At 48.8% G+C, this 17,132-nt stretch overlaps 5 protein-coding genes across 5 annotated transcripts; 3 read left to right on the forward strand and 2 right to left on the reverse strand.

Annotated features, from left to right (window-relative positions):
• Window positions 1-321: 321 nt before the first annotated feature.
• On the reverse strand, window positions 322-1,560 carry BDV27DRAFT_167851 (uncharacterized protein; the record flags this gene model as incomplete). The annotated part of the gene is made up of 2 exons (XM_032074609.1): window positions 322-325; window positions 431-1,560. 2 exons carry the CDS (start codon window positions 1,558-1,560, stop codon window positions 322-324), a joined length of 1,134 nt encoding a protein of 377 aa, XP_031923477.1.
• A 2,398-nt stretch (window positions 1,561-3,958) lies between these two features.
• BDV27DRAFT_148731 (uncharacterized protein) lies at window positions 3,959-5,291 on the forward strand (the record flags this gene model as incomplete). The annotated part of the gene is made up of 3 exons (XM_032070956.1): window positions 3,959-4,117; window positions 4,151-4,640; window positions 4,678-5,291. The coding sequence occupies 3 exons, from the start codon at window positions 3,959-3,961 to the stop codon at window positions 5,289-5,291; spliced, it is 1,263 nt and encodes a 420-aa protein (XP_031923478.1).
• Window positions 5,292-6,365: 1,074 nt separating this feature from the next.
• Window positions 6,366-8,226, forward strand: BDV27DRAFT_148732 (major facilitator superfamily domain-containing protein; the record flags this gene model as incomplete). The annotated part of the gene is made up of 5 exons (XM_032070957.1): window positions 6,366-6,617; window positions 6,666-7,835; window positions 7,893-8,011; window positions 8,063-8,146; window positions 8,202-8,226. The coding sequence occupies 5 exons, from the start codon at window positions 6,366-6,368 to the stop codon at window positions 8,224-8,226; spliced, it is 1,650 nt and encodes a 549-aa protein (XP_031923479.1).
• Window positions 8,227-9,273: 1,047 nt separating this feature from the next.
• BDV27DRAFT_41417 (fungal specific transcription factor domain-containing protein) lies at window positions 9,274-11,344 on the forward strand. Its single transcript, XM_032076571.1, has 3 exons — window positions 9,274-10,027; window positions 10,086-10,366; window positions 10,436-11,344. Exons 1-3 carry the CDS (start codon window positions 9,543-9,545, stop codon window positions 11,257-11,259), a joined length of 1,590 nt encoding a protein of 529 aa, XP_031923480.1. The 5' UTR covers window positions 9,274-9,542; the 3' UTR covers window positions 11,260-11,344.
• Window positions 11,345-11,429: 85 nt separating this feature from the next.
• Window positions 11,430-13,462, reverse strand: BDV27DRAFT_167852 (MDR family MFS transporter; the record flags this gene model as incomplete). Its single annotated transcript, XM_032074610.1, has 7 exons — window positions 11,430-11,904; window positions 11,956-12,094; window positions 12,160-12,230; window positions 12,318-12,705; window positions 12,764-12,793; window positions 12,858-13,257; window positions 13,346-13,462. The coding sequence occupies 7 exons, from the start codon at window positions 13,460-13,462 to the stop codon at window positions 11,430-11,432; spliced, it is 1,620 nt and encodes a 539-aa protein (XP_031923481.1).
• Window positions 13,463-17,132: the final 3,670 nt, after the last annotated feature.

Raw genomic sequence — 17,132 nt, forward strand, 5'->3', positions numbered from 1 at the left:
GTAGGAGCATGATACTAATGAAATGATTAAGTTTATTGCTAAATGCATAAGCCCTCGCTGAGACCTAAAACTCGCATCGGATACAACACGTTGGCCTCTTCAATGCTAGAATGTATAGTACCAATGTCTAACCTAGTGCAAGCTATTTTTGGAAAGTATCGATGGCAACTCAATTGCATTCTCTTGCTTAATCTCTGTATGTGTAATATGCACACGGATAGGTAGCTCAGTGTATATATGTACAACAATTCTTAAATATCAAACGAAGACTACGTATGCAGGATATCCAGCTGATCATATACGCACGACCCACTTGGCACTTCAGCTATTTTCTGAGGTCTTAAAATCAGGCAAACTCCTAGAAACACTATGATATTCGCTATTACGCTTCGCCGGTCCCAAGGTAGGCCCTTCCCGACGAACAAGGTACGTCCAAAATTGTTGAGCCTTCCACAGCTCCTTTCCGAAGCAATGCCAAGCGGTCACGGTTACCTCTCCGCCGTCGCGTCCTTCGTAATTGATGTAGAACTTTGTAGCGCAACTCTTGCAACGCCAGATGAAGTTATCTTTCGTTTCCGCATCTGCCAACTGCGTAGATGTACTGAATCGAGGGACACCCTTCCGCAAATGAGGTGGGAAAGCGGTCGCAATGGCAAGAGTGAGTAGCGAACTGTTGGTGATGGCTTGCTTTGACGAGGATGTCTTTGATTGAGGAACAGTTGTTGTGGATAGATGTGCACAGACACGAATTGGAAGGGAGATGATATGCGCCGCTTGAAGGGCCCGAGTCTGAGAATCGCTAGGTCGTAGACGGTGCTCTTGCGTAAGGACAAGGTTCCTGTCTACCCACTGCGCTGACGAGGACAGCCTGTAATTTACCAAGTCCTTCTTGAAGGTAAAGTCGCCCTCGAATAGTGGAATTGGTGGATTGAGCCCTGTGGAGGCGGGCTGTGACTTGAATGCTTCGAGGATATGCTCCCACACCAGACTGTAGCCACCGGATGGTGTTTGCGGCCAGTAATCAATGCTTGCTAGCTGGCCCATACAAAGCTTCGTCCACTTGGTCTCGCGATGGTCTCTGGGCGGTCTCAGAGGAGGATGGAGAGTCTCGCATCGGGGACAATATTCACTCCCTGGGATATCACGTTGGAGAAGCTCGACCAGTGATCCGTAGTATCCATATTGAAGTCCATAATGGCGAGCCCTTCCGCGAAAGCTTGCCCAGGATGTGGTACCGAGTAGATGCAATGCTTCTTTGCAGGTTAAGCTGAAACAAGCCTCGGCGTCAGGCGGTAGATGGTTAATAATTTCGTCGAAGATTTCCCTGGGCAGGCAGAAGAGGCGTAATGTTCGATTGGGATCCCGCTCAGCTTCCAATGGCGACCGTTCAAGATAGGTTGGTTTGGGTCTTTTTGCTATTCGACGACTGATTTTATCATTGCCCCGAAGCATGGGTCTTGGCTGGCTGAGGCTGTTGTGGTTGCGCAGGGATCTTTTTCTTTGGCTTGTCTTCGTGTTGGAAGTAGGTATTTGGGCCTTTTGGGAGCGAGTACGTGCCATATCTAGGATTATCGTATTATAAATATTTACATAGGACTCCGATACCAAGGGTGCATCTTATAGAATGAGCGAACAGGAACAATGTCCCGAAATGGGATTGCTGCCTGATTTTCCACCCGGTCGGTGCCTGGCTCCAGGCAACCTTCCAATATTAAATCCCGTGACGGCCTTCGAAAAGCCTCCTCGGCATTTACGCCGGCAATTCTATTCTCTCGATCCCAAGTCTCCAATCATGTCCAATCTTGGAGGTCAATATATGAGAATTCCTTTACCCTCTACAACGATCCCTGGTACAAAGATCCCAAGTAGCCTAAGTTATGACGCTGGGTGATAGAACTGTACGGGGATCAGTGTTGGTGAATGGGTGGGATCCACTTTCCTTCCATTGCGATTTACTCTCCACCAGAACAGTTACTGTGGTGATACGTCGCTTAAAGAATATATGCTAAATCCATTCATTAGCATAATCAGCCGCGATACCTTTTAAGCCTAACATGAGCCACAGGAGAAGTCCAGCAACTGCCGGAGATAACGAAAGGCATTGACTTCAGCCTCATTGACTTCAGCCTGCGGAAATCTTCAGGTCAAATGTGGTTCGCTGATGAGGAGTTGCACTGGATGCCATCTTGTTAAATACTTTTCGTCGGCCAGCGATGACGAATCCAGACCCAACAAAGGCATGTTTGATTGGATAGCTGTGGGGATGGCGTAGTTAATGCGAATGGCTTTACCATTTTGCCCTTAGCCAAGGCGATGAGACAATTCGAATATCCCGATCCGCTGGGGGCCAAAAGAAAACGAGGGGGAGGATGTCATTCTCATGTCATGAAAGAATCAATACCCAACTGCACGTTGCAAATCATTCAGCTGTAGTACAATCACTATGGCCCAACAGCAGAGCAATTCAGCGCCAAGACGCCGTCGAGGACAGACGAAACGGTCACGCACGGGCTGTCGGACTTGTCGGTGAGTCTGCATCACCCTGTGAAAGAACTCCTTCCTAATCACGACAGAACCCGCCATCTCAAATGCGACGAGACTTCGGGAGGATGCAGAAACTGCCTCTCCAAGGGTTTCACCTGTAAGGGATCTGATGTCGATCGGTTACCAAACAGAGCGGCGGTCGGCCAAGGACCGTGGGCATTGCTGTCCAATTCCATGGTCACAGAGTTTCGCTGGACGATGACTACTGATGAACGACGGTGTCTGTCATTCTTCTTGCATCGAACCATCCCTAATTTGGTTAGTGTGTATGAATCGTCATTGTGGAAACCGGACTAGTAGAGCAAGCAGGAGGCTCATCGGGCGGGGATGAGGTTTGGTCTGGTCTTGCTTTTGATGACGCCCTCAGTTGTTCGTCTGAGCCTAAATGTAGGCAAGTGGGGCTGAGCTATTTACTCGATCTTGTGTTCATGTCCGCACTCGTGTTAGCAGTTTTTAAAGAAATCGATGTCCAGAAATTCGTTCTAGCAACCCAAAAATGCTTGGTGAGCCGGACACAGAAAACTCTTGTTCACGGAATATCAACGGCACATACGTGTATTGACCCACCTGCTCCAAAGTCGGGAGTCCCCTTGTGTTGGGTGAAATTCATGGAGTCAAATCCCGAGGATTCATCTAGATACAAGAGGCTATTCTCCGCAAACAATGCACGATTGGGTGCTCCGTGTTATGGTGGAACCTCGAAGTCCATTGCTGCGCCAACATCGCGCGTACCCACGATCGTTGATCTTAAACCTCTATCTACGGAGGACTCAGTAGTTTGCTTCCAATCCACTCGCTCATATGTCACTCCGCGTTAGGGTGGAGATATAATTTCACATACATCCGTCATCATTGGTCACGCTGCGCCAAAATGGAGATAAAGTGGATCGTTGGCGATGGAAGCATCTTACTATATTGGGAGTTAGAGATGCACCGGACTATCTACACCAAGACCTACGCTGATTCATCCTGCCGACAAAAGATGGGGAAAAAGTCAAGGCGATATGTGGAAGTGGTGATTTCTATCGCCATCAAGGTCATTGCGTCCAAGGTCCGGGATACGAAGGGCTCGCTTATACTTTTTGAGGAGACCGATAACGTGCAGCTCCAGTTGGAGGATATTCTCGTCGATCTTTGGTCGATTATTGGTAGACCCGTCAAAGGGTGGGTGACAATGTGGTTGGCTTGCGATCATCACGACGACATCCTAGGGCTGAGCAATGCCAGTCGACCAATGTTATTGGTAGGTTTGATACGTGACGGCCAAAAGGGATTTATGTCCATAGAGAATCTAGAAGAAACATCAGCTTCGTGAAGACCATAAATGTGAGTCTTATGTTCTTGCTCCGTTTGCTCCATTCAAATGCAAGAGTCTCTTTCTTTATACGTCGTTCTTCGCAAGTCCACAGCAACAATGCCTTGGTCACGTAGCTCACCCACCCGCTGGACACGTCCCCTGAGTGGGATGGAGGGATATTTCAACTTCGTCGGGGGTGTCTCCGCGGCGTTGTGTGACGACCGACAGCACTATACTCTCCTCTCGAAAGTAAGAGTTGAACTTGATGTCCCGGATGTGCTGCCATCACTGAAGTACGCCTGACGCCAGTGGCGATACCAACAGCCGCAAATCGCTGCCACTGTAGAGAACATGGAGCTAATATATGAAGTTGCAAATGAGACCCGTGTGGCGAAATGGGTCGAGGAGACGTTTGTGGTTTCTTCAGCATCAGACGCGGATGAACTGCGTCGATCCGTACAGCTGATCAAGCAGGCTATGCTGTATTACATCCCTGCTTCGTCGGAACTTGTCTTGCGAGTCCACCACACCATCATCGAAGGTACTGGGATTAAACTATTCTGGCACAGCTACTTCAACGCTCTGGTCGCTCCATTGGCTCAAATCACTTTTGGTGACGAACATCTCAGACTCCCTCCGGTGCTCGAAGAGGTCTTGGGCAATTCAGAGCAACCAACACCACAGCAAGCTGACAGAACAGCCGAGTTGCTTGGTCCTGTGGCCGAGAGCATGCCGGGCATCGGCCCTGTTTCCAAGCTCGGCAAGGCTCCATCAGGTTGCTTTCACAATAAGAAAATACGTGCTCTCACCGCAGAAAACAGCCGCCGTAATCAAAGGCTGCAAGGATAGATCGTTTAGCGTCACCTCTGCAGTACACGCCGCATACATACAGACAATCACGAAGTACGCTGACCCAACTGCCAATGTCTCACGATACGTTACCATGAACTCTCTGAGCCTCAGGCCGTACCTAGCAAAGCCGCACAACACAAGTGACTATGGTGTCTCGCTCTATTATGCTCCCCTACCTTTCGTACTCGATACTCCCACTTCATTTTCCGAGGCGGCAACTGCACTGCACGAGCACTATCAGACTGGGTTCAAGAACAACACCGAGAACCGGGATATCTGCGGGTATGTGACATGCATGCTACGCGATATGGTGCAGACTCCCGAGTTCCAAGCAAAGCCTATATCGAGGGATGCCCTAGTTAGCAGTCTGGGTATTGTGGAGGAGCATCTGAAGCATACATATGGTACGACCGTGACTGTGGAGGATTTCATGTTTGGGGCTGAGACGGTCCTTGGTATGAGCATGTTATTTATCTATACGTTTCGCGATCAACTGCGGCTGGTGTACAGCTTTAATGATGGTTTTGAGGAAGGATCAGATATTCTGATGTATCTTGAGGAAGTTGATAAGGTTATGACGGAGGAACTGCTGGGTTGAATGCTGGGGTAAACGTTGGATTGAGTCGTATTTCTTATCTTGTCTTCCAGTTACCTCGGTGTTTTCCGTCTTACACCTCGGCTTCCATATTAGTTAAAGATTTTACGGCGAGTTCTAGTTTCAATTATCCATAACTATATTCTATGGCATTTTGGAACGATCACAGTATTGTATACTATAATAATTATAGCTACCTACCAGTTTGATTACTACTAATGTTGACAAAAGTGCAAACTGTCCAGTACATAGGATAGATAAGAGGTAGGAATATAACAGGTTGACTAGTGATATTGCATGGATAGTAATCTCGCATTATTCTTCACCATTGTTGCTCTAGATGTCGCCATAGCACCGATAGCCGATGCTCTAGCAACCGACATCCGGAGAGTCAGTACACAATGAATCTATTGTTTTGTTCCCTTTTTTTTTTTTTTTTTTGTCTTTTAAAGCTAATAAGAAAAGTACTGATCGGTGTAAGTAGTTACCGACTCAAAAAACTGAAGTTTAACTATCATGTGCTGGTGTCTATTTCAATATTATATATTTTGTGTTAGTAGACTTACAAAGTAGGCCTACCAGACCAAATACAATGCCGGATTGCGAAATTCTGCTAGAAAAGTAGACTTAACTTAGCTCGGTCGCAACATCTGGACAGTCAACGTTCTAGATTTTACAAGTTTTTGTTCATTTGAAACGAGGGGAGGACATTGAGCCATTTCCCGCTACGATTGCGTGTGAGATCGCGGGGTGATGCAAGCCTTGGTATACCGTGAGTCGGCTAGATTTCCACCAAACTTGATTCTGACCAGTGGCTATACAAAATTCATACTTTAACAATAAGTACGATTTTAGACAATTGCGCTTTGTTACGAGATTCTCCTAAAACCCCGCTCCAGATAGAGTTGTGCGTGCGTTAGGCGATGCCGTCGAAGAATTATCTCATCCATCTGCGCAGTCACGACATTCTCTACGGCGATATGTCGTTATTAGGCGCAGATCGTTATAAAGCTGTGTGTTCAGGCCCAAAGACATTGGCCATGGATTTTGTCACCAACTTTTGGCACTCAAGAAAACATGGCTGGGGACGAACCAAAGACGGTGCCTGTTTCTACCACCGAGGTCGATACTGACTCTCCGGGGGCCAGTATAAAATATGATTCCGACAGAGAGCGCCAGGAGAACCCGAGCCAACCTCTCCCGGGTAAAAGCACCTTCGAAACAGAAGACCATCGCTTCTATCGCCCAATCGACAGCTATGAGGGCATACATCGCTGGGACCCTAACTTCGAATGGACCGAAGAGGAAGAGAGGAAAATTGTCAGAAAGGTAGGACAGTTCATCATCCCTATTTACGGACCTGACTTATGGCTATAGATTGACTGGCGTGTCTGCACATTCGCATGTGTTACCTTCTTTGCACTGCAACTGGATCGAGGAAATATCGGCCAGGCGTTGTCGGATACCTTGTTGCAAGACCTGAAAATGACCAGCAATGACTACAACACTGGTCAAACCATCTTCTTGGTCTGTTTTTTGATTGCCGAAATGCCCTCGCAGTTGATTTCCAAGCGACTGGGTCCCGATCGCTGGATTCCCATTCAGATGGTGGCGTGGAGTTTAGTTGCAGCGTGTCAGTCATTCTTGAAGACCAAGTCAGCTTACCTAGGTCTCCGTGCCTTGCTTGGACTACTTGAAGGTGGCTTCATACCCGATACAATTCTCTTCTTGTCGTTTTTCTACAAATCTAGCGAACTTCCAAAGCGGCTTACATGCTTCTGGATCTCATACACGCTGACCAGCATCATTGGCGCATTTCTCGCCTTTGGCCTCCTCCACATCAAGGACTCCAACGGTGGCGGTTCCTGGAGGTACCTCTTCGCGTACGAAGGTCTTACCACTGGTATCATTGGAATCCTCGCTGCTTTTTGGATGCCCGCAGGCCCAACCCAGACCAAAGGTGGACTCCGAGGGAAAGATGGATGGTTCAACGAGCGCGAAGAGAAGATCATGGTGAATCGAGTCATTCGCGACGATCCAAGTAAAGGCACCATGCACAATCGCCAAGCTGTAACACCAAAGCTTCTCTGGTACTCATTAAAGGATTACCACATGTGGCCGATCTACGCTCTTGGTTTGATTTGGATGATTCCCTATACCCCGGCCACCAACTACCTCACCTTGCAACTGCGTCAGCAAGGATTCACCACCTTCCAAACCAATTTACTCGTCATCCCTTCTGCTGTCGTCAGCATCATAACGATGGTCACCACCACTTGGCTCGCAGAGCGTACCAACCAGCGTTTGCTCTTCGGTGCCGCAGTTGAGATTTGGTACTTGATCCTACTGATCGCACTCGAGACACTCCCGATGAAAAGCATGCCCTGGCCTCGATTTGCCATCCTAACCCTCACCGTCGGAGGGCCCAGCATTCATCCCGTGGTGGTGGCATTAACCTCGCGGAATGCAGGGTCTGTCCGGACAAGGACGGTCGCTTCTGCCTTGTACAATATGTCTGTACAAATTAGTAGCATTGCCGCTGCAAACGTACGCTCCCCCATGGATTAGTGTGTGTTTATCAGGTGCTAACGTTAGGATATATAGGTCTACCGAACCGATGATGCGCCATATTACAGAGAGGGAAACAAGGTCACGATCGCATTGGCGGTTGTCAGCTTCTTCCTCTTCATAGGAGCAAAGTTATACTATGATTGGCGCAATAGGTACGCTGCAGTCCATCAAAAAGATCCTTGCCCGGCTGCTGATATGAACAGGCGAAATTCTGAGAAATGGAATGCCCTTACGAGTGAACAGAAGCAACAGTATCTGCGAGAAAACTCAGTCATGACCAATAAACGGTAGGTTGCAGACTAATTATCTTTACAAGTTCCAAAAGCTGACAACGTCGCCCAGACTTGACTTCCGGTTTGCCTCTTGACTGATGGGCCAGTGTGATTTTACAACCACCATGAGCCTGTCATGTTTATCATCTGATTGTTCGATAGTCCGGTAGAAAACTAGTAATTCTCGTTCCCATAGCAGTTTCAGATCGAGCACAAGGACAACATGAGGAACCCCAACCATATTATGAGCTAGATTATATTTCCTGCGCGATTCGAAATCTACTGTACATAGGGCGATAGCCATGAATTCCGGCAATGGGAGCCTTGTTGCCTGAGGTAACACGTAACTACGGACTATTAAATCCCCTTGACAAAAGCGTGCGCTTATCGCCGTTCTGCTGCCGCCGGCCACCGCCTGCTGGCCTGGGTGGTACTTCTCTTGCCTTCCCGCCCAGAAGGAGTTGTTTGTAAGATACCGGTAAGTAAGTTAGGGTACAGGGTTTCGTAGGCTGTGGCTAAAGGAATGCAAACACTGCAAAGTTCTAAGTTTACATCAGACCTTCTGCTGGGAGCTTGACGGTAATAAAAACCCATATTATAATACAACGGATGAGCTCAAGATGGCTTTCCTGAGATTCAGGTTAGAGGCTGCCAACAGGCACCCTGCCCCGGTCCCTATCGCTGCTGCTGTGTCCCGACCTCAGCCAAGGGGGCAAGACGGCAACGTGCAGCATCCTGCACGTACAGGAATTGCCCCCAAGGCAGTATCGGATGAGAGTATGTGCATTACATCTCCGGAACGCCATGGAAGGGACAGATTAGAACCAGCTGGTTACCCTGAGCGGTCTGCTCGTATAAATGATTCACGGGTTCGTTGCAGCAAAATGTTGGGGACCTGTCAGCCTGATGAGGCCATAATACGGGGCGTGTGGTGTGACTGACATGAAGATCAGAGCAACCCCCTATTTGAGGCGGAGAACAGCCTGTATAGAATGCCGAAGCTCCAAGTCTCGCTGCGAAAGGCTCACTACGGGAGACAAGAGAGGATGCCTGCGATGCTTGCGGCGGAATAAAGAATGTATTCTGTATCCGCCATCGCAGAAAGGCTCCGTCGAAAATCCTACGACTGGGGCAGCTTCATGCTCCCCCAGTCCTAAACTGCATGCGCAACAACCTCGTAGCGGAACAGCTTTCTTTGATCGTCAAGGAACAGCAGAGAGACTTGAACTTGATTACGACTTGGACATGGACGCACCTGCGACTTTTCAAGGAGAACCCACCAACGCCACACTTTGTGAGTTTCATTAACCGCATTCCCTCGTTTTTCCTTTAGGTCATATCCTAGAACTGCTGATGAGTTGTAATAGCGTCTCACCCATTATCTTGCAGTCGAAGCGAGCAATTTGGACGCATGATGAACTCTGTCGTCAACCCAAAGATAGCGGAGCAGATCTTTCATCAGTACGTAGACAATTTCGCTCCGAAATGCCCGGTTGTTATGTTTCCAACTGGCACAACGGCTGCACTTGTGCGAGAGACCAAGCCATTACTCTTCCTGTCAATAATCAGCATCGCTTCTGCTGGATACTGCACCCCCGCCCAGCAGAGAGACTTGACAGTTAAAGCCAAGTTTCATGTTGCAGACCGAGCGATTGTTAGTGGTGAAAAGTCGCTTGAGCTTGTTCAAGCTCTTCAGGTCGCAGCCTTTTGGTACAGAGCACCAGATGATTATAAGCAAATGAACCTGAGCCAGTTGGCTTCTATTGCCACAACTATGGCCATAGATCTTGGGTTGGATACTATTGACACATCAAAGCCAGCCAGCACAGCCGAGGAGTTGTGGGATCAGGTGGAAGCACAGCGTGCTTGGCTCGGTTGTCTTCTTTTATCTGGAAGGTGGATTTATTGCGTAATTTTCTTTTTTCAGTGATTATCAAAGCTGACTATATTTTAGTCTATCTTTAATATTGAGACGGCCAACTTCTCTCGCCTGGAGCGCGCAATATGATGACTATGTGGCCGATTTGCGACGGGCCAAAGTATCTCCCACAGATGAGTTCTTTTGCACAATTGTAACAACGGAGTCTATCTGCCACGCCATTAATAAAGAGCTATTCCTGAGTGATCCAGTCTCTTCCGTCTTCTTATCTGACCCGAAAATATCAACGGAAGTCCAAAAGCACAAGTCTCAAATCGAAAGCCTGCCTCTCAACCAAATATCCTCTATTGACAAATGTGAGTGTCGTCCTTGAAAGTACGTCCCTGTTGGCATGATGTACAAAAAATGACAATCGTGTGATTCAGCTCTGGTCGAATTTGGCAGCTTTGCTAGCTTACTGTACCTACATGAGCCTATCTTACATGTCAACGACAACATCGTTGAGTTCAAGGCTCCTTTTAGCCTAAAGTCCTTGGAGACGTGCAACTTCATCGACACGCACGTTTTCGACCCATCCTTCCTTTTTATGCTTCGCACCACCATACGGGCGGCGCAAGGACTGCTTGATTGTTTCCTAAGATTATCCACGTCCGACATGATTGCTTTACCACCGCATATCTATGGCGGCCGCGTGATATATGCGATGATACTTCTGTTGAAAGTACAAAAAGCAATCACATTATCAAGGCGGGAAATAAGCGAATGGGTCACTTCCAGCGAATTACGAATAGAAATGTACCTTGAACACCTCGTGCTTGTTTCGAAGAGGCTCATTACGAAAGATGAGCGCAGTGCTTTGAGCAGGGCATTCCTATTCATGCCTCAGCTGAAGCAGTGGTGGCACAGTTACAAAACCAAGACCTTGCCCCGATCTGACGGAACTGAAATGACGGAACGCCGTCCATTCCGGACCGCTGATGGGCCATTGAGCCCTGCAGTACCAGCGCCGAGGGCAACTGTTTGTGTCCCTTCGACCCATACACAGACGCCAACAATAACCCATCTTGAGCCAATGGATGGACTTGGACAGTCTGACACGCTTACCCAGCCTGCCAAAGCTTCGGATTACCCTCTTATACATAATGAGGGTACAGAGTTTGAACCATATCAGCGTGAACTAGCATCTGACTCTTGGTTTTGGGAATTCTTCAATGTCGACATGCTCCATCAGAATGGCCATCCGTCATGAGAGTCGTGTGTCATGATTTCACTCATGGCTATTTCCTGAATTTCTACATGACGAGAGGGTCATATTTATAGTGTACATATTCTCGTATTCTATCGATACTATTAAACCCATCAAGCCCCGTTGCTGCTTCTTCCGGCGGATTTGCTTCAACCCACTCACATGAAATTATGTCAAGGATTAGTTACGCGTCCAGGATTTTCCTCCGACTTTAGTTCCTTGGGTTTGTCCTTCACGGATCGCCATTCGACGCCCATGGCACCAGTAATGGCGACACAGGCTAAAGCCAAAGCGAGGACAAAGGTCTGGACGATCGCGTTGTTGTATATCTCTAAGACCTGAGCAACTACCGTGTCGGCCTGGCCCGAAATAGCTTGCGTCACTGTGCGGCTAAGATCGGTCGCTCCGGACTGAAGGACAATAGAAGGGTCTAGTTCAGGAACTTGTGCACGCATTTCAGTGACAATGTGGTTTCCGAAAATATTCTGGCCTACGGAGACGAAGATGGCACCTCCAAGTGAGCGAGCAAAGACCACCAATGATGTCCCGACGGAGACGTCCTTCTCGGGAAGAACTGTCTGAACAGCAATGTTCGCAAGCTCCATTCCAATACCAGCCCCCGCACCGAAGACAACTTGGAAACCAAACCTAGATACATTCAGCTGAAGAGCTTGCGAGTGTCAATCCACAATCACATACCACATCGATGTTGGTGTTTCGACTTTAAATGTGAGAAACAGCCCAGCGCCAACTGCCATTATGATTGAACCCGCGATCATAAATGGGCTGTAATATCCCACAAGTGAGACGCCCAGGCCACTCACGATTGCAAATATCACTGCTTCGTTTTAGTTTGCGCTGTTCCTTCAGTTGATCAGGCCTTGCATGGAGCGCTATACTTACCGACGCTCAGAACAGTGGGCAGGTTATGGATACCGGACTGATCAGGAGAATCACCCTTGATTGCTTGGAACCTGTCCTCAATCTTCAGTATCAATAGAGGCGATAGAACCGATAGTTTGGGGGGGGGGGTGGGCTTTGAGGGCAATTTCCACACATACCAGATTGGCAAATAGTATATGAGTAAAACAAACGACGCACTAGCAAAGAAAATATAAAATGTCGAACAGGCAACTGTGCGCTGCCGCAGAACACGAAGGGGGACTGTCGCATTGTCGCCGCCTCGCCATTGCGTTAGTACCCAAATGATCATCAGCGCTCCGAACACCGTCAGTAGCGCAATCATGCGGCCATCTCTCCATGAATATTGGGTTCCTCCCCATTGGAGTGAAATCAAAAGACAAACAATGGAAGCAACGAAACAGATCGTCCCGACGGGATCGAATTGGCTTAAGGTCGCCCAGCCTTTCGGCTTCAGCCTGGTTTCCGGCTTTTGCGAGAGGAAAAGAACAATGCAAGGGATGGCCATAGCACCAATTGGCAAATTGACTAGGCTCAGGTCAGGTTCAAACCCTGCTAAGAACATCAGAGAATACGTGTGACATACTGTAGAAGCACCAGCGCCAAGATACATGAGCTGGGATTGTAGCCTTGATGTTAGCACCAAATTGAACGAATGGTGAAGGGCAATGAGGACTCACTTGTAAAAGCCCCCCCTAACAAGGGACCAATCACACTTGCTATACCCCATACTGCGCCGATTATTCCAGTAAAGGCTGGTCGCTTCGACAAGGGCACTGATTTGGCGATGATAATCAGAGCGCCTGAGAAAATACCAGCGCCTCCAATCCCAGCAATGGCTCGCCCTATGATGAGGGCGGCGGAGTTAGGGCTCGCGCCACAAATGGCGGAGCCAGCCTCAAAGACCAATACAGCGCTCACAAAGGTCCATCTGAGCGGAAATAAGGTATAGAGCTTGCCAAAGAAGAGCTGGAAACTGCAGTTCGTGAGGAGAAAGACACTACCGTACCATCCGATGTCTTCGACGCTATGGAATTGGGAGGTAATAGTGGGGATTGCAGTAGCAATGATTGTTTGATCCTAATTAGAACCCTACTGTTAGCCACCAATCTTCTGTCCTTCGAAAGGCGATTGATCCATTGCTGGGAAGCGAGTGTGTAGTACGAACCAGCGCCACCAAGAATACAGTCAAGCACAAAGCCCAAAAGACTAGGGCTACTTTTAAACCCGAGGGATACTTTGCACTCTCCGAGTTCACTTCTTCATTTAGACGATGAAAAGCCATGTTGTCTGTGGTGTATTGGCTGTCCTCATGCGAGTTGTTGTCCATGCCTGATGCCTTAGGCATTCCTATCTCTTCAAGTCCTGAGAGTTATATCGGTTTCATGCGTCGAAGGAGAAATTGAAAACGCAAGTGGTGACTCAGTTAAGTTCAGCAAAAAGCACAGAGGTCGAGTTTCAACTGTGCTACCAAAGTAAAATATCGCTAGCACCCTCCACTGAATTAAGTAGATATAGTATTTCTAGAAATGATCCTCTTCCGGCAGAAACTATGTGGAGCTTCTTATTGGTTGATAAATTTCCTCTTTAGTACTAGTTCCGGCATACTCTATTCTGATTTGCTAAATAATTTCCCAATCCGGTAACACCGACGCCGATTCCGAGAAATGGAGTTCATCCAATCGAGTTGTCATAGTCGTTGAGTCCTCCTGTTATTGATAACTAAAAACGATGGGAAAGCTAGACATGTTGATTAGTGGAGTTGGAATTGCTGGGTCAGGGCTGGTCTATTGGGTGAAGCGAGGGATCGACTGCGTAATAACTACAGTGGAACGTTTTCCACTTCTTGGTAAAGTACCTCTGCATAAAATACAGACATCCGTGGCAGCGCAGTTGATGCCATTCATAAACCGTAGTCGAATAGCATAAGTGACGGATCTATCCCATTACCCGAAGGACACGTTCGTACAGCATCTCCTCGGAGACGAATCGCGAGTACTACGGCGAAAGGTTCGTAAACAATACTCGCCATCTTGCTAGCTGCGGGTTGCATTCCGAGTAGGTACCTTTTACCTATAACAGAATCAGGCAGAGGAGGGTGAAATAAGCGATTGTTTGGTCAGAGCATATCCTTCGAATGTGTTCCCTCGGATTACGCTATCATGGAAATCGCCCATGTCCCCGAGAACCAGACTGGCGGAGACACACTCTGGGTTTCAGGCTATGAAGTCTATGACCAGCTTTCGCCGCCGATTCAACAAATCGTGGATGCCTTGACGGCTGTTCATCATCTAGTGCAAAGACCGAATTACTTTACATAGAATGACCGAAAACCAATGCAAACAATTGTAGCCATCATTCAGCAACATTGTCAAACAACATAGTATTGATCTTATCGCAGGGGACCGAGGTGCACCCGCAAGCACAGGATTTGATTGAAAGTCTACAAGATGGAATAGATATGGCAATACTTGAAGGAAAAGACCATCGCACAGTTATTCACAGAGCTGGACCAGCTTGAGAGAGAGGTAACCCAAGAATCTGCCTTCAACAGGGGCTTAAGGCTTAAGATATCTGTGTTCTTTACAGGTGTCCCTGGGGATATTCAAGCTCTTGTTGGACCTGTCGGCCCCTTTAGCAGGCATTGAACCAACAGCAACTGCAGTCATCAGCGTGCTAAGAGGCGTGACTGCGGTATATGTCGCAAATTATCAAATCCAGTGGATACATTCTACAGCAAGACGGTTAACTGTTGCCACCAGGTTCGCCGCTGCTGATCTGGACTTATTACTTGTCGTGTAAACCTATCTTCTGGCTATTTGGTGTAATGTTACATAGTAGTGACCCTTCATAGTAAGGAGATAGTCGCACATTCAGGAGAAGCCACCAAGCCTCGAGATATATATCTGCAACACCAGAAGAGGTTATTCCGTTCACCAGTTAAATAGATAAAGAAAAGATCATATTTGTTTCTTTAGAGATAGTTCTTACATTTCTTAACGTTTCCATTGTACATATAATTCACGATATATGTTACGCCCTGCTCGACCTATAGCTGGGTGATGCGTACGAGCGCTGCAGCGAGTATGATAGCATGGGACTGACGGTAGTGGCGGCCAGATTTAGGGTCGGTCAGTAAATCAGTTCATGTCCGAATAAAATAGAGCTGAAGTATTTGTCGGGACATGTAAAAGACCCCAAATAGCCGTAAGGAAAACCCTTAATCAGACAGAGAAATGCTAGAGCGGATTGTAGAAGAGTTGCTCGCCGGGTGGGAGTCGATATCTTACAGCCGGAGATCGAGGTATTCAAAAGCCATAGTCCATACGGGGCGCGCGTGTCTCCACAATCCATTGCCGGTGGGCTTTACCTGCAGGCTTGTTAAGCGACGTTCTGCACTAGTGCAGAATTTCAGGCCCATAGTTCACAGCAGTGGAGCATGTGTGGAAATCTACAAAGCAACTGATGTTGGAACAGGTCTTGAAGAACTTGGGAGAGTGATCCGCCGAGGGTAGAGCGAGTGTGCACAGGTGAGGCAGCAAGGCTATATCAACTGATTCTATACCTAATCTATCACGAGATATCTACTTGGCCGGTCGGATCGACATGTCGATCATTATTCTAGCTCTGGCTGGCGAGCAAATGGCAGGCTTAGATTGAGACCCACCACCTACGCTCCCCCCTCCAGCTCGTATTCACACCTCATCCACCCTCCCTGTCCTGTATCCTTTGTTGAATGGTGGACGTGACATTATTTCACCTTCGCACCCGTCATACTGCCATGGCATCGTCTAGTACCCCGTGGTTTGTCCACCAACCCGGCGAAATCATCCTGGAGGTGGCGTCGTATCTCAGTGTCTCCGACCTCAATGCCCTCATTCAGACAGCCCATCGTTTTCACAAGCTCCTGTCGCAGGAGCTGTATGCCCGGGCACCCACGCTGATTCAGAACGATGGCCACACGCCCCTGATATGGGCGGCTGCGCTTGGCCGAGTCGCCTGCGTCCAGAAGCTCGTGGAGCGAGACCCGAATCCCGCGAGGCTCATCAATGGCCGAGCTGCCATTCATGATGCCACGGCAGCAGGGCAAGAGCAGACCGTCGCGGTCTTGCTGGAAGCCGGCGTGCCCGTCTCCCTGCCTGATGATGATGGCCACACGCCCCTCCAATGGGCGGTGGCCCATGACCAGGAACTGGTCCTTCGTCGGCTTCTCGCGTCCGGCGCTGGGAATGTGGCCACCCAATCGACGGAGAACTGGGAGTGGGGATGCGCGTTGGAAGATGCGGTGATGCGAGGTCATCAATCAGTGGCTAGGATCCTTCTCGAGGCTGGCGCCAGCATCGCCCGGGACCATCCGGCCTACCCCATGATCCACGAGGCGATCAACTCCAAGCTACGCTTGGCCTCGTATCAGGGACGATGCGACATGATTAGCCTCCTATTAGAGTTCGATGCCGACGCGCATCTCCTTCGCCAGGGGAATCTGCTCCCGTTGCATATCGCGGCATCACACGGACACCTAGATGCGGTCCAGCTCCTGCTCCAGCACGGCGCCGATATCGCCACCGTCGATGAGCAGGGAGATGCGGCCATCCACCACGCAGCTGCCGCGGGCAGTGTGGAGGTGGTGAAATTCCTGCTGGATCAGGGTATCCCGGTGGATGTGCGCGGGGACGCGGAAACCACGGCCTTATTGACTGCGGTGATCTATCAAAGAGCCGAGGTCATCCAGTTGCTGCTGGAGGCCGGAGCCGATGTGAATCTGGTCGAGGATGACGGGAATAACGCCCTCCAGCTAGCCGCGTACTGTGGAACGATTGAGATCGTGGAATCACTGCTCGCCCATGGTGCTGCGGTCGGCGTGCTAGGACCGGATGATCGAACCGTCCTACATGTGGCCGTAGCGGGCGACAATCCTGATGTCATCCCCTCGCTATGTCGCGCAGGTGCCACGA

The sequence above is a fragment of the Aspergillus caelatus genome (assembly GCF_009193585.1).
Source record: "Aspergillus caelatus strain CBS 763.97 unplaced genomic scaffold BDV27scaffold_214, whole genome shotgun sequence".
NCBI lineage: Eukaryota > Fungi > Ascomycota > Eurotiomycetes > Eurotiales > Aspergillaceae > Aspergillus > Aspergillus caelatus.

What these genes read in the sequence shown, in the direction of transcription:
- BDV27DRAFT_41417 (XM_032076571.1), top strand. Translation starts at nt 9,543, where the DNA reads ATGATGAACTCTGTCGTCAACCCAAAGATAGCGGAGCAGATCTTTCAT. An exon ending in TGTCTTCTTTTATCTGGAAG is followed by an intron (nt 10,028 to 10,085) that starts GTGGATTTATTG and finishes ACTATATTTTAG; the next exon opens with TCTATCTTTAATATTGAGAC. An exon ending in AATATCCTCTATTGACAAAT is followed by an intron (nt 10,367 to 10,435) that starts GTGAGTGTCGTC and finishes CGTGTGATTCAG; the next exon opens with CTCTGGTCGAATTTGGCAGC.